Genomic DNA, 24,193 nt, shown 5'->3' on the forward strand with positions numbered 1-24,193 from the left:
TATTGTTATTTATTGCTATTCACAGGGCAGGCAGGGATATTTAGAACGTGCTCCAATACAGACTAAAGTAGCTGGAAGTGAGTAGACTGTAGTCTATCATATTTTGTGTTATGTTTATGTCCCTAGCAGCTCAGTGAATTTGACAGTACTAGTATTCAATTCAATTAGTAGACAATTAGTCCATTTGCTAACAATGCAGCTGTGTTACAAGCAATGTTGTCTCCAAATCTGGCTTCCTGAAGCAACACTGCTTGCAATACAGCCAATTAGCTGACGATATTACTAGTTAGGTGTACAAAACATATCCACAGCCACAGTGAAACAATTTTCAGTTGAATATTCTCAGCATTATATTTATGAACACTAATTAGCTACATGGCATTATAAGATCGTCCAAATTCAAGTTCATCTGCACAAAAGTCAAATAAAGAATTATTGTGATTGGTCAGATCATGGAGCTCCGTGATCAGATGATCAATTTGAAACAAAGCCATATATTTGTAGTTTTTGAAGTCCTGTATGCCTGCATGCATGTACTGAATTTATAGTAGGATTTATCTTTTGATACAAAATTAATTTTATTTCAATTTTTCAGGTGGAGATACATCTGGCATCAGTCAAGGAGACCTAAAAGAACACACTGGTAGTGATTTTCCAGAAAATACAATTTTGAATAGTACTGGTTCATCATTTAATACAGAATTACAGAGTACTACTGGCTTTGGACATAATACAGAATTACAGAGTACTACTGCTTTTGGACATAATACAGAACATCAAAATGGTGGTCCAACACTAGATATACAACCTCAGCAATATAACAGGTAATGCTTTGAATAAATTTACATTATGTTTTTCTAAATGAAATAACAGGCATTTGATTAGGAATAAACAATAAATATTTTCCAAACCTATCTTTTATAAAAGCAAAATAATTCAAATTCTGTCATTTTGCTGTAATAATAAACAAACAGAATTAGATGAAAAATTTATTAAATTTGAGCTTGAATTTCTAAAAATGGTATCACCTGGTACGAGAGTATTTGCTAAATTTACTTAGGGCACCACCAAGTGTTCATCTTTTATAATTATTTTGTTTTTATGAAGATAAAACTCTGCTCTTCATTTACATTTATTTCGAATAAAATACATTGTTTTACATAAAATATGACAATTGCAGCAATGTATACAATTAAACTTAAGTGTAATGTGTTTTGGTATTATTCTTATTATAACAACTAGTAATATTTATTTGTACACTTTAAAAACAAACATTTACTTTTGTGTCAGCCTAATGACATCAATACTATCAGTTACCAACGCCCATGATCTATGTTTGCTTGACATTTTGTTAATTTAGTTTTCTGTTTGATTCTCTTATAGTCCCTATACCCCTTTTTCTTCAAATCTAAATTTGGTTGCAAAATATACCTATCAATTTGTATGAAAGCCATAAAAGATACATGTATTCATGCAATGTGTTCACAGATGTCTCTGGAAGGAAACTTACTCTGAAAATCTTAATATTCACTAACCATTTCTAGATAGCATACAAATAACTCATTGCAGAACAGTGACTGACCATGACAAAATTATTCATTTTTTTCAGCATTTCTGAAAGCCAAATAAGTCCACAAAACTTTGAAACCAAATCTTCAGAAATGTATCACTCAAGTAACAGAGATCATTCACCTTCAGGTAAGCAACTTTTCATTGTTTAAATTTTACTTTTATTAGTATTCATCTGTTACTATTAGTAACACGTAATTATTACACCAAAGATAGAAAAAAATTGAATATACTGGTAAAGTCTGTGATACTGGTATTTACTCCATTAAAAGTTGTAAATGATAGAAACAAGTCTGTGGTCAAAGCAAGACATATTTCAAAGTTCTAGCATGCAATAAGGAATTGTTGGTTGATGTATGTTTCTAATATATATAATATGATAACATAATACATGGTGATGCTGATCATATCATCTTTGATGTACCATATCTTGGAATCACTAATGTCAATATTCAAACATTATCTTCTTGACTAATATTGATGGCTAAGACATACATAGTTCAAAAAATATTCGCAACAATAGCAGATTTGAATACCCATATCGTATCTTTGCCAAAAGTTAGAGTGAGAGATCCAAGAGAAACATTTCCACGACAATTCAAATTTGTTATAGTGGTATTTTACGTCTGAATTCTGATTTCCTTGTGGGAATGTTATCTTCAGTGTATGAGATTATTTATAAAGTGTACTTTACCCATTGGTGAGTTATCACTTCAAACAGTTTGTATGATCTATAATTGCACAAGCCCACAAAAAGATTTTGAAGAAGTTATTTTCTTGTAGGTTTACCATCAAGTTTGACGGGAAGGCGCAGTGCAGATAGCACCAGATCAACTTCATCATTATTAAGCACTGGGAGTAATTCAATGGAATATGGTCGTCCACAGTCATCGTCAACTCCAAAGACATACACAAGTGGATCAACTATTGGAAAGAGTAACTTTAAAACAGAAGAATCTCTAGTGACAAGAGGTATATAGGCTGGTCATGTGTCTGTGTAGTTTTGTATAAATTATACAACTAATATAATTCTACGACTAAAAATACAATGAATTTCATAAAGGCATAAATGTTTTCATAAAAATGTATGTAATATTTACACTGGAAGAGCCTCATTCTTCATTCAAATCTAAAAACATTGGCTATAGAAAGTAATTGGTAACATCCATAAAGGTATTACCCACAAGTCTTTGCAAGTGTCTTTCAATCATTAGCCATGCGTTAATTAATACATTATGTTTTCAACGTTCAAGCATTCATGAAATTCACTGTACATGAACATCATTAATTTCTTGTTCTTGCAACTTTTTGAACAACAATATTTGTTTTTTTCTGCCAACTTTTCGATTTAGAAAAAATGAACACAAATTTGTGTTATATAGAAAAATATAGAAAAAATGTCATGTTGTTTTTATTTTGTGGAAAGTGGCAAAAGTTATAAAAAATAACAATGCAACTGGAACTTGTTTATTGCAGCTGGAATGAAGCCAGGTTTACTATCTGCAGGACATACAGTAAGAACCACTACTCCAGATAGAACTCACCCGTCCGTAAGTAGACTTCATGACAGCGGCACAGGTGGAACTCCAAACGGTAGCGGTATTTTGGACTGCATGTCATCCGGCATTGAAGAGGACATCGCTTCATCTCGGTGTTCTGTATCATCAGGAATGTTAGATGAGGCTTGCAGTCAGATAGAACATAGAACGGTACCAGGCACACAACCTCATTATCAGGTAAGATATCTATAAACATAGATCAAACAAGAATTGAAACTGTGAAAACTTCACTCCTACAAAACTGGAATTTTCTGAAAAAGCTCAAAAAAAAGTTTTTAAAAACATATCCTGCACCCAGCAAAAATAAATTTGAGAATCATAAGATGAACTTAAAGACAGACAATTATGTGGGAAGTCATATTTTTGGACGTAATATTCTTTATAATACCAGCAGTCAGACAAGACAAGTACTTTCAATAGTACAACACAAGTTGTTTATTCATGAACATAACATAGAAGAGCCCTGAACAATTACAATAGATGCTTATATACCCTCGTGGGGATTCTGAATTCGAGCAGGGAAACTTAGATACAAGTATACAATACTGTGATTGGTCAATACAAATATTGTGGTGTTGCCTCTCACGTTCGCTCATAGCACAGTGTTCAAGGTCGTATCCCGTTTTGTTACATTCAAGCTTAAGCGGTATAAAACAGTATAATAATATAACACGATACACAATATCAGTAATAATAGTAAACAATAAGCATATCCATATCTATTTCTGACAAATTAAGCCCCTCCCCCACTGACACAGTCTAAGGTCTAAATATTACTGTGCTGTATGTTGTTCATTTTCAAAACTTCCGCTTCAAAAGAAATCCCAGAATGCAAAGCGAATTTGGCAACTACATTTTCTCAAGGGCCTGAAATTCAGGTAAAAGGGAAAATCAGTACAAAAACTGTGCTATTGTATATGCACTATATTAGAGTTTATTTATAATGTTATATATTTATGTATATTTTGCTGTACATAGTACTCTCAGTCATTACAACAGCAACATTAAATTTAGAACAAATTAATGCGGCTTCCCTTTCCCTCAAAAACACAACGGACATAATGGAACTTTCTATCAAATGTTAAAGGTTGAAGGTCAACAAGTTTTACTTGAGGTCAAGTAGCAGTCTTCTAACTGGAACGTAAAATGGATAACGTTTCTGTGGTTGCTCGGCATTTGTGGCATTTTGACACTTTCCTGAGATGTTTTGATCCTGGAGGTGAATGCTAAAACATTTGATTACGTAAACCAGAGGGTAGAATCAAGGTATTACCGGTATCAGAGTAGTACTGACACGAGTGATGTCTTATTTAAACTCGTCAAGTCGATCTGTTAGTTTCATCCACTGTGTTTCATCATAGAAAAAGGATGTACTGTGAAAGGATTAATTATTCACTGGGTTTTAATTTTGCTTATTTCGCTGACTGGAAAATGCGCTAAATTAAAACCCAGTGAATATGTAACATTTAGCATAGAACACATTATCTAAATTACTGTATAACAACATAAATTTAAAACCCACTGAATATGCCTGGAATGGTAAATCAGTGAAATTTAAACCCAGTGAAAATTAGTCATTTACAGTATGTTCAGTTATTTTGTATTATTTTTTCGGTCATTGCTTTGCTGTGGCACATTCTAGTATTTACTTCTATCATGGTGGAAAGCATTCAGCCGAAAAAATTCGTTTTTATGTTATATCTCAGAATGATTTGGTTTCACAGGCCATTTCCCCTGGCATATTCCATTGGAAAATACGTCAATTTTCTAAGAGCTTTCTAAATTATCAATACTCGTCTGTTTTTGGATAGTTTTGAATTTTATTCTGTATATATTTATGCATATTTTTTTTTTAAAGCAATTTTCTGTTTTTTGTTACTTTCCAGTGAGTGGAATGTACTATTCTTTCATATCATTCCTTCGTCATCATTTTGGTTGGCACATACTATTTTAACATTCAAGCATTGATAATTTTTAATTTTGTTCGAACAGTTTAAGTGCACAGCACCTACATTCTAGGTAATTACCATTATTAGTTGGCAAATATTAAATGCAGCTGAATATTATTCGTCACAATCTGATTTGAATATAACACTAGGTGGCGCTATACTGCTGTAATGTGGTTTACCGGTATATGATTTTGGTTAAAATTATTTTCCATTGTAGAGAACTAGAGATGTCATGTTTATGAATCACTAGCCCAGGTATTGATATCACCCAATAAACAGTGGCTGTTAAAATTCATGCAGAGATTAAACTATTTATCAATAAAAGCACTTCAATGACATCGGAGTTCACTTTTACTTTACATTTCAAGGTTGTAGTAACACCAATATTGGGTGAAGTGATATTAATCTGTGCAGGGAATTCTTATCACTAACAATGTAAACAATAGTATGGTTATCCCAACAGAAGAAATTAATTAACATGTAGAAATTCAAAAATAATTTTATCTGACCAAATACTTAGTATTTTTTGTGTTTAATAATTGTGCCCTCCAGAATCAATAGACCCCCCCATACAAAAATTATTGACCCCTGAAACATGCAGTATGACACAATTAGATCACTTGGTAACAGGTGTAGAATAAATTAACCTTCACCCAAAGTGATTTTCATTAAAATAATTTTTTATATAAATCCCCAAATAAGATTAATAATGGCTCTCACATTTTGCAGTAATTTTTTATGTATTTTTTGTCAAAATTACCTATTATTAAAATTGTGTAGGGTTGACTATCATCATTGTTGTTATGACAATATGCAAATTCTTTTTCTGAATCATGTACACTTTCTCATCATAATATTTGGTTTCCATTACATATTGTACATATTCCATATGGTAGTTTTCATATTTACATAACAATAACCAGCTGCTGTGTGCAGAGATTGAAAACATGGTGGACATTTTATTTTCCATTTCTACATCATTTCATGGTCCTATGGTGATATAATCAATAACATGGATTTTTAATGGCAACCTTGGATCTATGATTGAATCAGTCCATCAGTATGTGTTCCATTGGAGATCTGGAAGTGAATATGGATAGGACTGTGGAATTTGTGGAAATGGTGAAAATTTTGCGTATTCTTGGTGTCATCAATGGCACTGACTTGCAGGTGGTACAATGCAATATTATCATCTCATTAGCATAGTGTAGAGGTGAATCATGGGAAATTCGTCAGAGCATAAAGTTATCATAATAGTTTCTGGTGAAACAGGATCATTACGCTAGGTACTAGTAGTACAGATGGAAAACACTTTGTATATTGTAGAAATTTGTTAATGCGAGTTTTAAACCACACTGCAGCAAAGATATCAGTAATGATAATATACCCCGTTAGTGTTGAAAGGTTTGTATATAATCCCTTGTGAAAAAGATACCTTGACTTCTGTGAATATAACCTCCCTCTATGTCAAAAATACATGTGTGTTTGTGTGTGTGTGTGTGTGTTTTGAGAAGGGGGGGGGGGGTAATCTAAGACAGCTATAGTAGTAGCAGTAGTGATGTTTTCACACATTTGATGATTTATTTCATTCATTTTAACTTACCAGAATAGTTTTTTTTTTTAATATGATAAAAACTTCTCAATTGTTGAGATATGTTTATTGCATGTTTCACATGTTATGAATAGTTCTATTATTGTAGAACAATACATTGTTTATTGGCCATCATTTCATTTCCTCCATATGTCTCACAGAGTATGCAATAACAAATAGACACTATCAATATTCATTTTTAAAGCTACAGATACTGATAATTTACTGAGTACAGACTCTATTCATCTGTAATAAATCTAGTGCCATATAAGTGACTGTGTCTCTATTGTGTGCATTTCATTTTGTATTTTGTAAGTAATGTTGAAATTAGAACACGATAAAGGTTATCAGTCATTGTATTTGATAAAAGATCAGATACATAAATGGTTTTGCAGGTAGTCTTAATTAATTTAAAGGATGAGTTATCTAGACTTAGTTACATTATTATCATTCGGTATGTAGACATTGCTGGTAGTTTTAATTTTGATATGTACAGATGTTTTTTACCTCTATACTGTATACTACCTGATGTACACAGTTTTCTGTACTATTAGTTTTTACAAATTCATTTATTCAAATATTTTTTTATAGTTTGGTCATGAAATGCGAGACATGCGAGTTTGATGGCCAAGTGTATACACATGTATCTATTAATTTTTCCACATTTTAAATATTGAAGAAACCATATTGATTATAAAAGATTATTGAGATTAGAGACAGTGGTATTACTATTAAAGTTCAAAACGTAATATTCACGAAACTAATCTATATTATATGTCTATCATGCACCATCTGGTATTTTAATACCAAGTATACTATATTTGCATAGTAATTAGATGATAAAATACAACATGTATTGTGAGCTGGCTTTATTGGTTATTGGCACTAACACAGAGTGTTCTAAATGTTCTCTATCAGCTAGCATTTCAATACTTCCCACTCAGGGTATCCAACTTTTTATTTTTACCCAAGATGTTTCTTCTATGCATTTACTAACTAGTCTATTATCTGTGTACATGTCTGTGCATATATTATGTTAATATCCTATATGCCATGGTATGATGACCTAATTTCACAAATTGTAATTATGTCATGGATATTCTAACAATGGTTTTCAACAATTCTAGGCATTGGAAGACAGAGGTGGAGCTGAGAAGTCTGGTATACTCACACCAGGTTAGTATTTAAAACATACCATTCATGATATGAAAATCTGATTTCCCATGATATACATATGATAGACCTTTTGACTTCATTTTCTGACATTCAGGAAGAGAAACATTTGTTTATGTTTTAAACTATTATTTAGTTATACAAATGACTGCAGTTGCACCATTACTGTAAAAGAATTTATATGGATAATAATCCGTTGCCATGGAAACCAATTTGTTTGTAAAATGTTTCTCTGGTAGTGATCATAGTATAATTCAATACAATGCATGTATGGCCTTGATGTGACCTTTTTAGTATATAATGTTGAAAAGGAAACCATTTGATTTCAAGGGAGAATATTAATCATTAGATAAATCCATACAGAGTTACCATGGTAATATGAATGAATGAAATGTATATTATGTAATAATAAAATATACATGTAGTTATAAAAACAAGCAAAGTTCAATAAAGTTCATGACAACCTTGGCAATAGTTGTTTAGAAGCTCTCCTCATCAATGTGACAATCCCTTATAGTATGTGATAATAGCAAATATTTGATCTGACATATCTTAACCATCAAAGTATACAATACTGTACACAGGTGTCACCGTTTTCCCCTTTTTAATGTGGAATTAAAATAATTTTTTGTTGACGTGTAACATACGTGTCTACCAATCACAACTAGTCTGTATTGCGCAGTAAATTTGGGGAGGTAATGTTGCCAGATCTGGGTTTTCCAGTGATAGAAGTACTGTATACTGTCTTCATATGGGGTCTGGCAGGTGCAGCTAAGGGTAAATCAGGTTTTTAATGTTTTAATGCCTATCATATTAGTGTGGTGCATGCTTTCTCTAATTATGTGTTAGTCTGTCACTACGTTTCATTATTGTAATTGATGTAAATGGAAATTTATGCTGTCATTAATAAATAGCTAAAGTTCTTCAGATAATTTTTATCAATGTAATTAGTACCGGTTATTCTATGATAATTATATGATACTGTATTGGTCACATGTATTGTGTATAATAGAAAACCATTATTGATATAATAACTGCATAATTGTGTGTAAAATATCACCATGGTTTACTGTTATTATGTCATCATGAGTTATGCCATTCAGCAATGGTCTGTCCAGAGCTTTTAAGAACTGTACGTGGTACAGACCTTGTTTTATTTATCGAGAAGGTAGTTATCTGTTATTAGTTATTGTTAACTGCTTAAATTGCACAAAAAACAAATTATCATTAATTTTTTATATCTCAGAATTACAAGACAGTAAAGCTGAAAGTTACTTTTGCAAAATTTTGTTTTTTCATTTATAGCATTATTATAAACTGATTACAGTTAATATGCTAATCATTCTCTTTGTAATGGAAATTACATTCATATGTAAATTAGCCATAACTCCCCAACTATTATTAGTCTGTTCTTATTGTTCAATGCTTTAAGGTAAAAAAAGTCACATAAATACATTTGCATAGCATAACAATTAAATAAACATTTTTACAGCCCAACAAAGGCAGGAAAATGAGGAGCTGAGAAAACAACTGATTCATGAAAGCCATCTAAAGGAAAAAGCCAAAGCAGAGCTTGAGAGCATACAGAATGAATTTGACAAATTACAAGATTTTCTCCATCACAACTCAGACTGGGAAGGCCAGTACCAGCAAGTACAAACTGAGTTAAAAGTCAGTCGTCTAAATAACGATGAAAAAGATCAGATGATAGAGTCTTTGCAGACTGAGGTAAGTTTTTGTAAATTTTAATTGTTAATTCGAAAGAAGAAGAAGAAAAAATGTATAAAAATTATAATCTGCTTTGCCCTGCATCACATTCTCAGTTTGAAGCTGTGTAAACCCTGGACCTAAAAATAGTACACCTCAGAATTCCTATGTTGATTTCACAATATGCAAATGCACCATGCTAATTATGCACAAATATTTTGATCCATATTTTAAAGGGAATGATAACTTTTGTTATTGAGAAACTAAATACAAGATTAACATTCACTTACCTTACCTGGTAATGCTCAGCATTACCCACAATGCAATGCCGCCATTGTGAATAATAAATCAAAGTCCAAGTAATTGCTTGGCCCTATAGCTACATTTCTTGTACTTCCCCCCATGGGACATTCAGAAAAAAAAAAGTTCTCTAGAATATCAGTCTAGAAACTATACAATATGAAAAGTGTGCAATACTATAAGGTTGTATATCATGATACATCACTATTTTTGCAGGTAAAGTCACTAAGGAATGACATAAATTCATTTGAGAAAGAGAAATCTGAATTGATGATGGAGACAGAGGAACTGAACAGTAAAATCCATAGCATGGAAACACAGCTAGATGAAGCACAGCATGAAGTCAAATGGGAAGAGAATAATTCAATGTCTCTAGAATCTCAGGTCAGAAATCATTCCTTGTCAATACTGAGTTCCTAAGAATACTTTGCATTCGTTGTCAACACCAAGATCCTAATTAATGTAACAGAGAATATGGTAGAGAATATTAAAATTTGTATTAATAATACTGAACAAATTAAAAAAAATAATGCAAAGTTAACAATAATCATTTTACTATTTTGAAACTGATAAATTCAATATTTTTCAAAACATTATTCAGTCTCTGCACAATTTAGTTTTTATTATATTCTACATCTCAGTGTCATAGATTCATATTATTGAGTCATTGCATTACTGTAATTTATAGGTAGAGTCATTACAGATTGAGATGAGTCAATCATACTACTGTTATTTATAGGTAGAGTCATTACAGATTGAGATGAGTCAATCATACTACTGTTATTTATATGTAGAGTCATTACAGATTGAGATGAGTCAATCATACTACTGTTATTTATAGGTGGAGTTATTACAGATTGAGATGAGTCAATCATACTACTGTTATTTATATGTAGAGTCATTACAGATTGAGATGAGTCAATCATATTACTGTTATTTATAGGTAGAGTCATTACAGATTGAGATGAGTCAATCATACTACTGTCATTTATAGGTGGAGTCATTACAGATTGAGATGAGTCAATCATACTACTGTTATTTATAGGTGGAGTTATTACAGATTGAGATGAGTCAATTATACTACTGTTATTTATATGTAGAGTCATTACAGATTGATATGAGTCAATCATACTACTGTAATTTATAGGTGGAGTCATTACAGACTGAGATGAGTCAATTATACAACTGTTATTTATATGTAGAGTCATTACATATTGAGATGAGTCAATCATACTACTGTTATTTATAGGTGGAGTTATTACAGATTGAGATGAGTCAATCATACTACTGTTATTTATAGGTGGAGTCATTACAGATTGAGATGAGTCAATCATACTACTGTAATTTATAGGTGGAGTTATTACAGATTGAGATGAGTCAATCATACTACTGTTATTTATAGGTGGAGTTATTACAGATTGAGATGAGTCAATCATACTACTGTTATTTATAGGTAGAGTCATTACAGATTGAGATGAGTCAATCATACTACTGTTATTTATAGGTGGAGTCATTACAGATTGAGATGAGTAAATCATACTTCTGTTATTTATAGGTGGAGTCATTACAGATTGAGATGAGTCAATCATATTACTGTTATTTATATGTAGTCATTACAGATTGAGATGAGTCAATCATACTACTGTTATTTATAGGTAGAGTCATTACAGATTGAGATGAGTCAATCATACTACTGTTATTTATAGGTGGAGTCATTACAGATTGAGATGAGTCAATCATACTACTGTTATTTATAGGTAGAGTCATTACAGATTGAGATGAGTCAATCATACTACTGTTATTTATAGGTGGAGTCATTACAGATTGAGATGAGTCAATCATACTACTGTTATTTATAGGTGGAGTTATTACAGATTGAGATGAGTCAATCATACTACTGTTATTTATAGGTAGAGTCATTACAGATTGAGATGAGTCAATTATACTACTGTTATTTATAGGTGGAGTCATTACAGATTGAGATGAGTCAATCATACTTCTGTTATTTATAGGTGGAGTCATTACAGATTGAGATGAGTCAATCATACTACTGTTATTTATAGGTGGAGTCATTACAGATTGAGATGAGTCAATCATACTTCTGTTATTTATATGTAGAGTCATTACAGATTGAGATGAGTCAATCATACTACTGTTATTTATAGGTGGAGTCATTACAGATTGAGATGAGTCAATCATACTTCTGTTATTTATATGTAGAGTCATTACAGATTGAGATGAGTCAATCATATTACTGTTATTTATAGGTAGAGTCATTACAGATTGAGATGAGTCAATCATACTACTGTTATTTATAGGTGGAGTCATTACAGATTGAGATGAGTCAATCATACTACTGTTATTTATAGGTAGAGTCATTACAGATTGAGATGAGTCAATCATACTACTGTCATTTATAGGTGGAGTCATTACAGATTGAGATGAGTCAATCATACTTCTGTTATTTATAGGTGGAGTCATTACAGATTGAGATGAGTCAATCATACTACTGTTATTTATAGGTAGAGTCATTACAGATTGAGATGAGTCAATCATAATTCTGTTATTTATATGTAGAGTCATTACAGATTGAGATGAGTCAATCATACTACTGTTATTTATAGGTGGAGTCATTACAGATTGAGATGAGTCAATCATACTACTGTTATTTATATGTAGAGTCATTACAGATTGAGATGAGTCAATCATACTACTGTTATTTATAGGTGGAGTCATTACAGATTGAGATGAGTCAATCATACTACTGTTATTTATAGGTGGAGTCATTACAGATTGAGATGAGTCAATCATACTACTGTTATTTATAGGTGGAGTCATTACAGATTGAGATGAGTCAATCATACTACTGTTATTTATAGGTAGAGTCATTACAGATTGAGATGAGTCAATTATACTACTGTTATTTATAGGTAGAGTCATTACAGATTGAGATGAGTCAATCATATTACTGTTATTTATAGGTAGAGTCATTACAGATTGAGATGAGTCAATCATATTACTGTTATTTATAGGTGGAGTTATTACAGATTGAGATGAGTCAATCATACTACTGTTATTTATATGTAGAGTCATTACAGATTGAGATGAGTCAATCATATTACTGTTATTTATAGGTAGAGTCATTACAGATTGAGATGAGTCAATCATATTACTGTTATTTATAGGTGGAGTCATTACAGATTGAGATGAGTCAATCATACTTCTGTTATTTATAGGTGGAGTCATTACAGATTGAGATGAGTCAATCATATTACTGTTATTTATAGGTAGAGTCATTACAGATTGAGATGAGTCAATCATATTACTGTTATTTATAGGTGGAGTCATTACAGATTGAGATGAGTCAATCATACTTCTGTTATTTATAGGTGGAGTCATTACAGATTGAGATGAGTCAATCATACTACTGTTATTTATATGTAGAGTCATTACAGATTGAGATGAGTCAATCATATTACTGTTATTTATAGGTGGAGTCATTACAGATTGAGATGAGTCAATCATACTACTGTAATTTATAGGTGGAGTCATTACAGATTGAGATGAGTCAATCATACTACTGTTATTTATATGTAGAGTCATTACAGATTGAGATGAGTCAATCATACTACTGTTATTTATATGTAGAGTCATTACAGATTGAGATGAGTCAATCATATTACTGTTATTTATAGGTGGAGTCATTACAGATTGAGATGAGTCAATCATACTACTGTAATTTATAGGTAGAGTCATTACAGATTGAGATGAGTAAATCATACTTCTGTTATTTATAGGTGGAGTCATTACAGATTGAAATGAGTCAATTAAAAGAAGAATACAATAAAGTATTAGAAGATAAAGATTCCTTAGAAGGAGAGGTACTATCATTGACATCACAAATGGAAGATGCAAACCTACCAATAGATAGAAGTAAAATAGGAGAAAGTAGAGCTAAAACCCCCGATTCCCAGGTATGTGTACAATGTGGCAATGTTCTGTTCTACCATTGCATGCATTGACAAATATGATACACCAAGGTTTCAGGATTGCCAAAAAAAAAAAAAATGAAGAAATGTGTTATTTGTCTTTCAAGTATCATTACAGTCTTCCACTGATTATCCAGGTTGTCTATGCTAATCTTAGATAATTGAGACCTGACTGCTCATCCTGTCTACACCATGTGTTAATATATTGTGTTGTGTGTATCTCTGTAATCATTATCTGAATCATCTCACATTCATTAGAGAGCTGTGTTATTTTGTAGCAGTAACTCAGACGTGATCTATGTAAAAATGTCTTCACTTTTTCTTACATCTCTATTTGCATTATATCATTCTCAAAATTCAGTTTTATGTACATTTTGTATTCATCTCAGACAATCATTCTTTTTTGCTGTGTTCTTTTATTCATTCTCTACGCAAGGCATCTACTGCTAGTTATTCCAACTCTGAGGACAAGGTAATGTTTGAGTAGTGATAATGCATTATAAGGGTGTGTGGGGAGGGGCACATATAACTGAATAAACTCTTTATATACCAATTTATACTTTTACTAATTATTGGAGGAATCTGGAAAATAACTGTTATGTTAAATTGAGGAGGGGAGCACTCCGCTGAAAGTTTGGTAACTGAGCCTTGAAAGAAACAATGCACAATTGAGTAGAAACAAAATTACCTCTGAACTTGACATCAACAGAACTTGCTGAGGGGTTGAATTTAAACCTCAATTTCACGGTGGGTACCCAGGTTTCAGCTGAGTGGATTTCCTTGACATCCATTTTATATCATGTAGTACATGTATCTGTAAAATGGTTAAACGAATTAACAAACCCCTATACTTATTACAATTTTCAGTTAACTTGCTAATGGTTTTTGTTGTTGAAAAAGAGACGGTTTTATATATAAATTATTCTAAAGACTAACTTATTGTACCGGTAGTGCCATAATAGTATAAATATGAGGTTATTACAAGGAAAGTGCAAAGTATGCACGAAGACAGTACAGTGGAAGTATTGACCAATGCGCAGTGGAGGTTGATGCGACCGTGTACTGTCTGAGTGCATACTTTGCAGTATCCTCATAATAACCTTATTATTATACATTTTTTCCTCCCAGGAATATATCATGAAAATGTCGAAATCCAAAATGTTTAGAACAAATTTAGTGAAGGTTCAGTCAAACCCTGGGGGCAACCATGTTTGTTTTTGTTTCATTAGAGGACGCTTACACATGTAATCGTTCCATATTTGGAATTTGTGTTTCCTAATATGGTAGCATGAAAATACCTAGTGCAATACCGCAAAATTATGGGACGCTGTAACTTATGCGTTACAGTCACGGATGTATAATAATACATAATAACTAATATTTAATAATATATGCACTGTATGATGTGTATATATCATAATTCACCAATGAATGCTGGGTCGTTCTACTATATATCCTACAAGTTATTGGTGCTTGGTATAGATTGGTGTACAGAGCATGGAGTGTATACGTTGAAATATGTCTAAACCTCGTTCAAGTTATTGGTGCTTGGTATAGATTGGTGTACAGAGCATGGAGTGTATACATTGAAATATGTCTAAACCTTGTTCAAGTTAAAAATACTATTATAAACATATACATTTACTTTATTTATACACAAAATTTCCCAGTTCATTTTCAATTTAGATACAAACGTCTTGGCAGAGGAGTTAAATAGAACCTCCCCTAATTCAAAGTTATTATTTGATCATATGTATTACCAATATATGCATATATAGTTACATGTTGTATCATTATGTAATACACAAGCTGCTTGTATATATTGGTTATGTTAGACCTGCACTAAATCACTCCTTATTGAAAATGAATAAATACATTGTGACAATCTGGGACATGCATGCACCTGTCTTTCAAGTAGTTATTTTTTGAGTCAAGTGCATGATATGAGAATTGATTGGAAACTTTTTATCGGTGGTTATGAAAAGTTGTTTTGTTTGATCACAAATAGCTTGCTACCTTGAGGTCTGAAATTAAAGTATGGAAAGAAAAACACAATCACCTGAATACAGAGAAAAGAATAATGCAAAAGAAGTTTGAAACAACCGCCAGAGAATTGGAGAATGCCAAGAAATGTGTCAAACGACTTGAAAGCAGTGCACAGTCAATGGCTTCAAAGGTATGTCATACCAATTCTATGTATTTCATCAAACGACTTGAAAGCAGTGCACAGTCAATGGCTTCAAAGGTATGTCATACCAATTCTATGTATTTCATTGGTCAGTTTTGCTGAAATGCAAATAAAAAAGTTTAATAATTTATCACCTATCTGACAGGATGCCTTCCTATTTTGATGATATAAAAAAAAAACTGTTAATGTTTCTAATGACAAATTATATTTTTGGTTGATTTTTGCTGGATTTGTCCAAAATTGTGTTCAATACAATGTGTTAGGTGAATGTCTGTATTAGATGTGCAGTTCTTCTCAGTAGATAAAGTATCCGCTAGTATACAATATAATATTGAATTGGATTGGAGTCGGCATCGGTATGATATCATTGTGTTCTGTCATCATACCTACTGTTAATGTGCATGTGTGTAGTAGAAGCAATTATTTTATCACAACATTCATTTATTGTGTGTGCAGTTTCTAGTGTAAATTGCTTTGCTAAAATAAAATCTGAATGTATCTTTCAGGATGCAGATGAAGTGAGGCGTCTAGCCAGTGGCAAAGAATCTCTGGAACAGGAGTTAAAAGTAGTTAAATCGCTAGCAGAAGTGCGACAAAAACAGGCAGAATCTCTTCAAAAGGAGTTAGACACTTTAAGAAAATTAGCAGAAGATAGACAGAAAGAAATAAGAAGCTTACAACAAAATTTAAGGAGTTCACAGAAACTAGCAAAGGGGAGAGAACATGAAATTGACTCGCTGCAGCAGGAGCTAGTAGGTGCAAGTGGACTCGCTGAAAACAGAAATAGACAACTAGAACAAATAGTCCATGAAATGGAAGAATCAAAGATTATGGCGGAGAATAAACATGACCAGTTGGAGTCATTGCAGGAACAGTTAAATAATATTAATGTAGTAGCTAAAGATAAAAGTAAGGAAGTTGAATCTTTAAAAGCTGAATTAGACAAAGCAACCAAGTGGGCTGAAGATAAACAACTAGAATTAGAGACATTAGAACAAGAACTTGTCGGGACAACACTAGTTGCTGAGGGACGACAAAAGCAGATAGATTCATTGCAGACAATTGTTGCGTAAGTATATTATATATATATCACAAAAACTACCCTAAACTAAAAAATTTTGTACTACTGGTATTCACATTTTTTATGATAAAAAGAAGATCATTTTTTATATGAACTAATTTTAATCTTTTTGACATCTAGCGAATGTTAGTTGATGTGATGCAAGATGATTAATGTCTCAACCTATGATAGATGAAATGTCATTAATGTCATGTTGTACCACCTGAATACCTCACACCACAGAATTGTTATTGTTTATTCCCCCTTATGCCAGAAGCAGAATTTATTGATCAACTGTAAATAGAAAGCAGAATAAATTAGAAAGCCACAATTATTTGTGAAATATGAGTTTGACAACATGATTAAAGTGTGATAAACCTGATGGAAGGGCATTATAGTATGAGAAACCTGATGAAAGGGGATTATAGTATGATAAACCTGATGGAAGTGCATTATAGTGTGATAAACCAGATGGAAGGGCATTATAGTGTGATAAACTTGATGGAAGGGTATTATAATATGATACACCTGCAAGAAGGCCATTATAGCATGATAAACCTGATGGAAGTGCATTACAGTGTGATAAACCTGAGGGAAGGGCATTATAGTGTGATAAACTTGATATGGAAGAGCATTATAGTGTGATAAACTTGATGGAAGTGCATTATAGTGTGATAAATCAGATGGAAGGGCATTATAGTGTGATAAATCTGATGGAAGGGTATTACAGTGTGATAAACCTGATGTAAGGCCATTATAGTGTGATAAACCTGATGGAAGTGCATTATAGTGTGATAAACCAGATGGAAGGGCATTATAGTGTGATAAACCAGATGGAAGGGCATTATAGTATGATAAACTTGATGGAAGGGCATTATAGTATGATACACCTGCAAGAAGGGCATTACAGCATGATAAACCTGATGGAAGTGCATTACAGTGTGATAAACCTGAGGGAAGGGCATTATAGTGTGATAAACATGATGGAAGAGCATTATAGTGTGATACACTTGATGGAAGTGCATTATAGTATGATAAACCTGCTAGAAGGGCATTATAGTGTGATAAACCTGCTAGAAGGGCATTATAGTATGATAAACCTGCTAGAAGGGCATTATAGTATGATAAACCTAATGGAAGGCATATAGTTGTGTGTATTATTGTGGGCATTCATTTTAACCTTTGACCTTGTATTTCTTCCATTGCATGTCTGCCTATATATTTATCCTATTGGTTTGTATTTCTATACCCAGTATTGATCTGTGTGAAACAAGCAGGTATTTATTGTTTTTATTGACTTTACCATACACCTCTATAATTCTCTAATAATTTACTCTATTAGAAGTGTATCTCTATGTAAGATTATGTGAAAATATTATTGTTCTGTAATACTACATTCAATACATATGAATCACTGATTTATTGTACTGGCAAATGAATTACTGAAGGTGTTCTTCAAAGTAATACATCAACCATTTTCCCCAAGGGCTGTGTGTAAATATGTGAATGAATCATTGTGTTTAGTTTTTATCATTGTAATCTAGTACATACAATTATTTCATTTGTTAATGCATGTATGTATTGTCACTATTCTAAGTATCATCTAAACACTCTAGGGTGTGTAGTATATGACATGAATTTGAGTTTATTACAAGATAACCCTCTGTCATTCAAACACAGCTATTTCTTGACTATAATAACCACAGCGTTTTATTCTGCCAATCATGCTTATCAAATATTGTGGTAGATTTAGTATTTTACTTTGTTTTTATAAAATATATTGGCATAGCTGCAATGTGTAGTTTTAGATTTTCATAAGGTATGAATAAACCAATGGTTCACATAGTATTCTTACACACTGTGGAATTCTATCAGTTTTCTTTCAAATAAAATTCTGAATTGCTGAAAACAACAAGTTGACTGGAGTTCTTTAGGCAGGGACAATGACTGTAATTCAGTTCAGCGTACATAACCATATCTGGCAAGTTGGAATTTGTTGTACTGCTAATGATTAAATTTAAAATTCCAAAAAACTTTCAAAATTATGGACCTATTCACTTAAATTCTTAAAGCTTTTACTAAACTCAGTGACATTTAAAACATAATCAATACTAAGTAATTGTAATCTGTTTTATTCCTGTATTCAAATAATCATAAATATTTCTTTATTTGTACAGTGAGCATACCATGGAGAGTTCTTCTCACGCACAAAAATTGACCTTATTACTTGCTGAAAACCGAGCAAATAGAGAAGAAATTGAGAAACTTACAAGAGATCTGACTGTTAAGGTAACGTTATAAAGCTATGATGTAATGTTGTTGCTATGACAACTGACTGATTTTCTGCTATATTCCTGAAATATATTTACTCTTACGTTGCTGCTTGTGCAAAGTAAATACAAATGTATTTCATGTCATGGATTCACCAGTAGAGGGCAGTGTGAGATTTCAATCAGACTAATTAAAGCAGAGCTATGCTTTAATATTTATGATGTCTATATTTTCAGATGAAAGAATCAGCAGCAGATAGAGAAGTTAATGAGTATTTGTGTAATGAAAAATACAAACTACAATCTGAAAAGACAATATTGGAAAGTGAACTAGCCACCGTCAAAGATGAATACGAGAAATATCAAATACAACACAGTGCTGATAGTAAAATTCAGCAAGCAGAGATCAGTGGACTCAAGGCTAAGGTAGAAAACTAATTGATGAATTTCATTCAAAGTTGGTGTATATACATGTAATGACAGTATATGCTTGTCAAATTAATTTTTCAATTAAATCAAATTTGACCATTTGGCAGCTTTTTAGACCTTAAAAATCGCCAGAAAGCACAATTTATGTTTTTGTATAGACATATCTCAGATATGCTTTGATGTCATTGTGGTATACATATGTATGTTACTGGTATGTTATTTTATGATTTGGCGTCCATTTCAGACACCCAATAAATGTACAGGTTATAATTAAAAGTGGGACTATAGTTACATGTAGCTAATACAAAATAATCATGTTTTACGTTAGTTACTGGGTAATAATGACGATCAATTTTAATGGTTTATGACTTGTTACTGTTGTTACCGTAACCAATCGTAAACTCTTCTATGGTTTAAATACAATACTAACAAATCTCATTTTATTTCGATGAACAAGGCATTGCTCTAAACAATAAATGTTCATAAACTCTTGCAATTGTTAGATCAAAATTGACGTCATTGAGTTTGTGCAGAACATGTCACATTTAAAAATGTCAGTTCATATATGGACAAAATTGATTGTTTTTAGTTTACAACTGTTTGATGGATCTAAAATGGATGCATGGGACATCCATTACATACAGCATCACTATCAGGTGTGGGTTGTAAATGAAGTCTACAGCTAATAAGTTTGTCTCATTTCTTATAGTTAAATGCTTCAGAAAGACTAAAAGACACTCTGACTTCAGAATTGTCTCACACCAAGTTCAACTTGTCAGAAGCATCAGAATCTAGTGACAAAGTGTCATCTGTGTCATATGATTTAGCATCAGCAAAAGTTGATTTGGAAAACTTGAGAAAGGAACATAGTGTTTTGAATACAATGTTGGCTGAAGAGAGAAAACAATGTGAAAAACTACGGGTAAGTTACGCTGTACACCAGGTTTCTCTAATTTCTCAGCAGTTTTAGTGTAACTTCAATCTGCTTTTGTTATTGTTGTTGTTTTTTTTGTATCAGACAAAATTGAAATGTCATGCCAAAATGGTGAAAAAATATCTGAAAATAATTTCAAAAAATCAATAAAAAAATTTCCCACCAAATATTTTAATCAGATTGGATGAAACACTACGCTGTCCATTAATAAAGAAATATTATAAAATAATATGTCAATTGGAAAATACTAGTGTATTCTGCCCTCTTGTGGATTGTTATTAATGAACTTTTGTTTTTTTATCTGCAGGAAGAATGGCAGAAGGAACTGACAGAGAAAAGGAAACTTAATGACCAAATACGTGATGTCAAAATAGAGTTAGATACAACCACTGCTACGTTGGAAGCAAGTAAAGACTATGCAGCTCAACTACAAGAAGAAAAAGATCAACTCTATAAGGGTACTAATTTACACTTTATCAACTAAATGTAATGTTTACTCATGGCAGTGTGCCTGTTTCTATTGTGTTCTTTATAAATGCAAAATGGCAAAGATATAAGGTGATGTATGTGGGGTGTCTATTATCATCATCAGAGCTGTTAATAATTGAATAAATTCATTTTGGAGGAACCTTGGTTAAGGTCTGTAGGTGCTTGTGATTGTCGTCTCTGGCTGATATTACACTAAGCTGTTGATGTGAATGGATCAATGAATATAGTCCTGATATGTTTCCAGAATATGAAATGTGATGTTAAATCCCACTGCAGGTGTATTAATTTGGAGTGAATAAATTTAAAAGTTAAGAAAGACTCTGGAAGTCATTGTTTATGTGTATTGCATGGAATAAAACACATACTAGTAATATAAATTGAAATAAAAACAAAGTAAACAGCATTGATACTCATTGAATACAGATTTCCAGGAAACAATCAGGAAATTATCGGACAAGGACCACTACATCACAAAGATTCATGACAATAGTGGCACAACTATGGAAACCTTAAATAGACAGTATGAAAGAGAAAAACATCAAATTGAACAAGAAAGAGACATGGCAAAGAAGGAGCTGCAACACTTAAGAGATGAATGTGAATTGATGAGAAGGCAAATGGACCAAAGAGATGCACACTATTCAACTTCTAGGCAGGCAATGCTCGACTTAGAGGCTGAACAAAGGTATGCTAGTATGTCATCAATGTTCAGTTCATTGATTTTTTTTTTAAACAAGCAGCCCCATATTTATTTTATCTTTTCTAAATTGCATTTAATGTGTGCTGAATTATTAAATATGATTTATTTTTATGACAATAGACCCACTTGTCATTTCTGTCATGGCAATCACAATGTGTTATTGTGGTTTCACACAATCTGCAAAAATCTACACAAAACTCAGATGTATTTTGTATGAATAAATCTGTAATTATGTTACACAACAGAAAACGCCAGGAGTTGGAATCTCAGGCCAGGATTTTACAAGAAGAATTGAATGGAACGAAACTAATAGTGAATAAATTGAAGGCGGAAAAAAGAAGCAAACAGGACATGGTGAATGATTTGGAAGAAGCCTTAGACAGATCAACGAATATCAATGTAGCGTTGAAACAACAATTAAAACAACAACGTGATGCTACAAGTAGTCTAATGAGAAACAAAGAACGTGAACAGGAAGATCTCACCCACAATATCAAGAAGGTGAGAACTATGAGATAAAACAATATATACATGTATATGTATTTGACTGCTTTTAAATTGATAGCTACTAAACTTATATTAGATGCATTGCTCATGTCTGTATACTCCACTGCTTTGGTTCATGTTTTTGTTGCTATGGTAACCATATATACTAGTTTTAAATGCCAATAAGATTATCACCTCCATTCCTGGTTTTATTTCATCCCGTGTTAAATGGCAGTCCCATCACCTATTGACTATAATTGATATTAATTCCCAAATTGTCCAGACTTTCCTACATTTTTTCAATATAGTTTTTTAATTTCATTGTGGAACATGTTTAAATTTGTATTGACCCTTTTAAGGCCATTGATTTTGACTCACATTTTGTACATTTATTATGTATTTTCTAATTGGCTTAAGTTTTCATTGGCTATATAGGTCATGGTAAATTTAGCTTTGGTGTTACAAGGGTTAATAAATAAGATCATTTGCACATGTTGAATGTACACAATCACCAATAAATGAACAATTAATAATATAATTTTGTAAAATAAATATTTTTTGTGTTATCTTGTGTTAGTCAAATTTGCTGTATTATAAATGCTTATAAATGTTGCTTAAAAATTAGCATAAATGGTTTAGTGTACCCAATGAAGTTAACTCCAAAGTGATTCTGATAAATTCCATTTACATTGTGTACACTCCTATAACTCCATTTATCCTTTTTTTTTTCATTTCATTCTTTTCTTATTCTTGAACATTTTCATTCCTTCCCCTTGAAGATTGATGACAAGGTAAAAACATGAATGTTGTTCTGTAAACCTGCAACAACACCCCGCAACCCCTTCTCAGCAGAGAAACCATTAAGTCAACCCATTGTCTTCCATTCATTATAGAATATACCATTGTACAGTTAAGGGTAGGAAGGGTCATAATACAGGGGTGGATGCTCTTAGTAATGTGGTAGTAGTAGTACTGTAGCTTTGTGTTTTACACCACACATTGTACATGTATCAATTGTTTATTAATGAAGTAGTCACATTCTGCATTCTCTGCCACAGTCAAAACTGTAAATTGTACCACAGTTGTTACATTATACAAATAAATTACTGGAACTTATTGGTCAATTTGTTCACATTTCATTATTTGGACCAAGTTATACAAAATATTGAAATGAGCGTATCAAATGTTTTTTGGCTCAAATCAAATGATTTGATTTTGAACTTTTGAATTTCTTGAAAAAACGAAACGAAAAATGATCTATTCAACCCAACATTTAGGGGAACTACTTTGTGATGTATAATACATGTTGCAATGGTGGTGAAAAGGTTTAGCTATATATACATGTGCACTAGTTACTATTAAAATGAAAATATATTGAACATTTTATTGATTTGACATATTGTAACATTTTATCTTAAAACATGTCCAACTTTTTTGATCTTATTTGATCTTCAGGCTGAAGTGTTACTGCAGACCGCAGAACAGAATTACCATGCAGCTCTTGAATCGAAGTCACAGATTGGAGTAGATCTGAAAATGATGGAAAACACCATCAGTACACTCAAAGCACAGTTGGCAGAAGAACGAGCAAATAGAAAATTAGCAGAACAAAAATTGAATTCATTTTCAGAGATGTTGGAGCAGGAAAGAAAGAAAAAGGTAGATCTAAAATTGTTATTTTCATATCCTGTGAATATCTACTTGGTCAAACTTAATTTAGTCTTCTTCTCTGCACTTTCAGTTGTTACCAAAATCAGATACCCAGGTTGTTACAGACTTAGTCAGTGCTTGGAATTTGTC

At 32.2% G+C, this 24,193-nt stretch overlaps 1 protein-coding gene across 6 annotated transcripts in view; it reads left to right on the forward strand.

Annotated features, from left to right (window-relative positions):
- LOC102802260 (uncharacterized) overlaps positions 1–24,193 on the forward strand; it is a 60,908-nt gene that overhangs the window by 24,759 nt on the left and 11,956 nt on the right. For 4 of the 6 annotated variants that reach the window (XM_085507234.1, XM_085507236.1, XM_085507238.1 and 1 more), the window contains 21 exons: positions 26–77; positions 596–824; positions 1,610–1,698; positions 2,353–2,541; positions 3,046–3,305; positions 7,796–7,844; positions 9,334–9,569; positions 10,065–10,232; positions 13,646–13,822; positions 14,274–14,309; positions 15,846–16,013; positions 16,532–17,094; positions 18,339–18,362; positions 19,263–19,374; positions 19,593–19,781; positions 20,494–20,706; positions 21,026–21,176; positions 21,631–21,892; positions 22,153–22,408; positions 23,173–23,184; positions 23,849–24,052. In XM_085507234.1, coding sequence (XP_085363360.1) covers positions 26–77; positions 596–824; positions 1,610–1,698; positions 2,353–2,541; positions 3,046–3,305; positions 7,796–7,844; positions 9,334–9,569; positions 10,065–10,232; positions 13,646–13,822; positions 14,274–14,309; positions 15,846–16,013; positions 16,532–17,094; positions 18,339–18,362; positions 19,263–19,374; positions 19,593–19,781; positions 20,494–20,706; positions 21,026–21,176; positions 21,631–21,892; positions 22,153–22,408; positions 23,173–23,184; positions 23,849–24,052 — 3,639 coding nt within the window. The remainder of the gene's footprint in view (positions 1–25; positions 78–595; positions 825–1,609; positions 1,699–2,352; positions 2,542–3,045; positions 3,306–7,795; positions 7,845–9,333; positions 9,570–10,064; positions 10,233–13,645; positions 13,823–14,273; positions 14,310–15,845; positions 16,014–16,531; positions 17,095–18,338; positions 18,363–19,262; positions 19,375–19,592; positions 19,782–20,493; positions 20,707–21,025; positions 21,177–21,630; positions 21,893–22,152; positions 22,409–23,172; positions 23,185–23,848; positions 24,053–24,193) is intronic. The other 2 variants (XM_085507237.1, XM_085507239.1) reach the window with 2 other exon arrangements.

This window comes from Saccoglossus kowalevskii, chromosome 13, assembly GCF_978046115.1.
Source record: "Saccoglossus kowalevskii chromosome 13, keSacKowa6.1, whole genome shotgun sequence".
NCBI lineage: Eukaryota > Metazoa > Hemichordata > Enteropneusta > Harrimaniidae > Saccoglossus > Saccoglossus kowalevskii.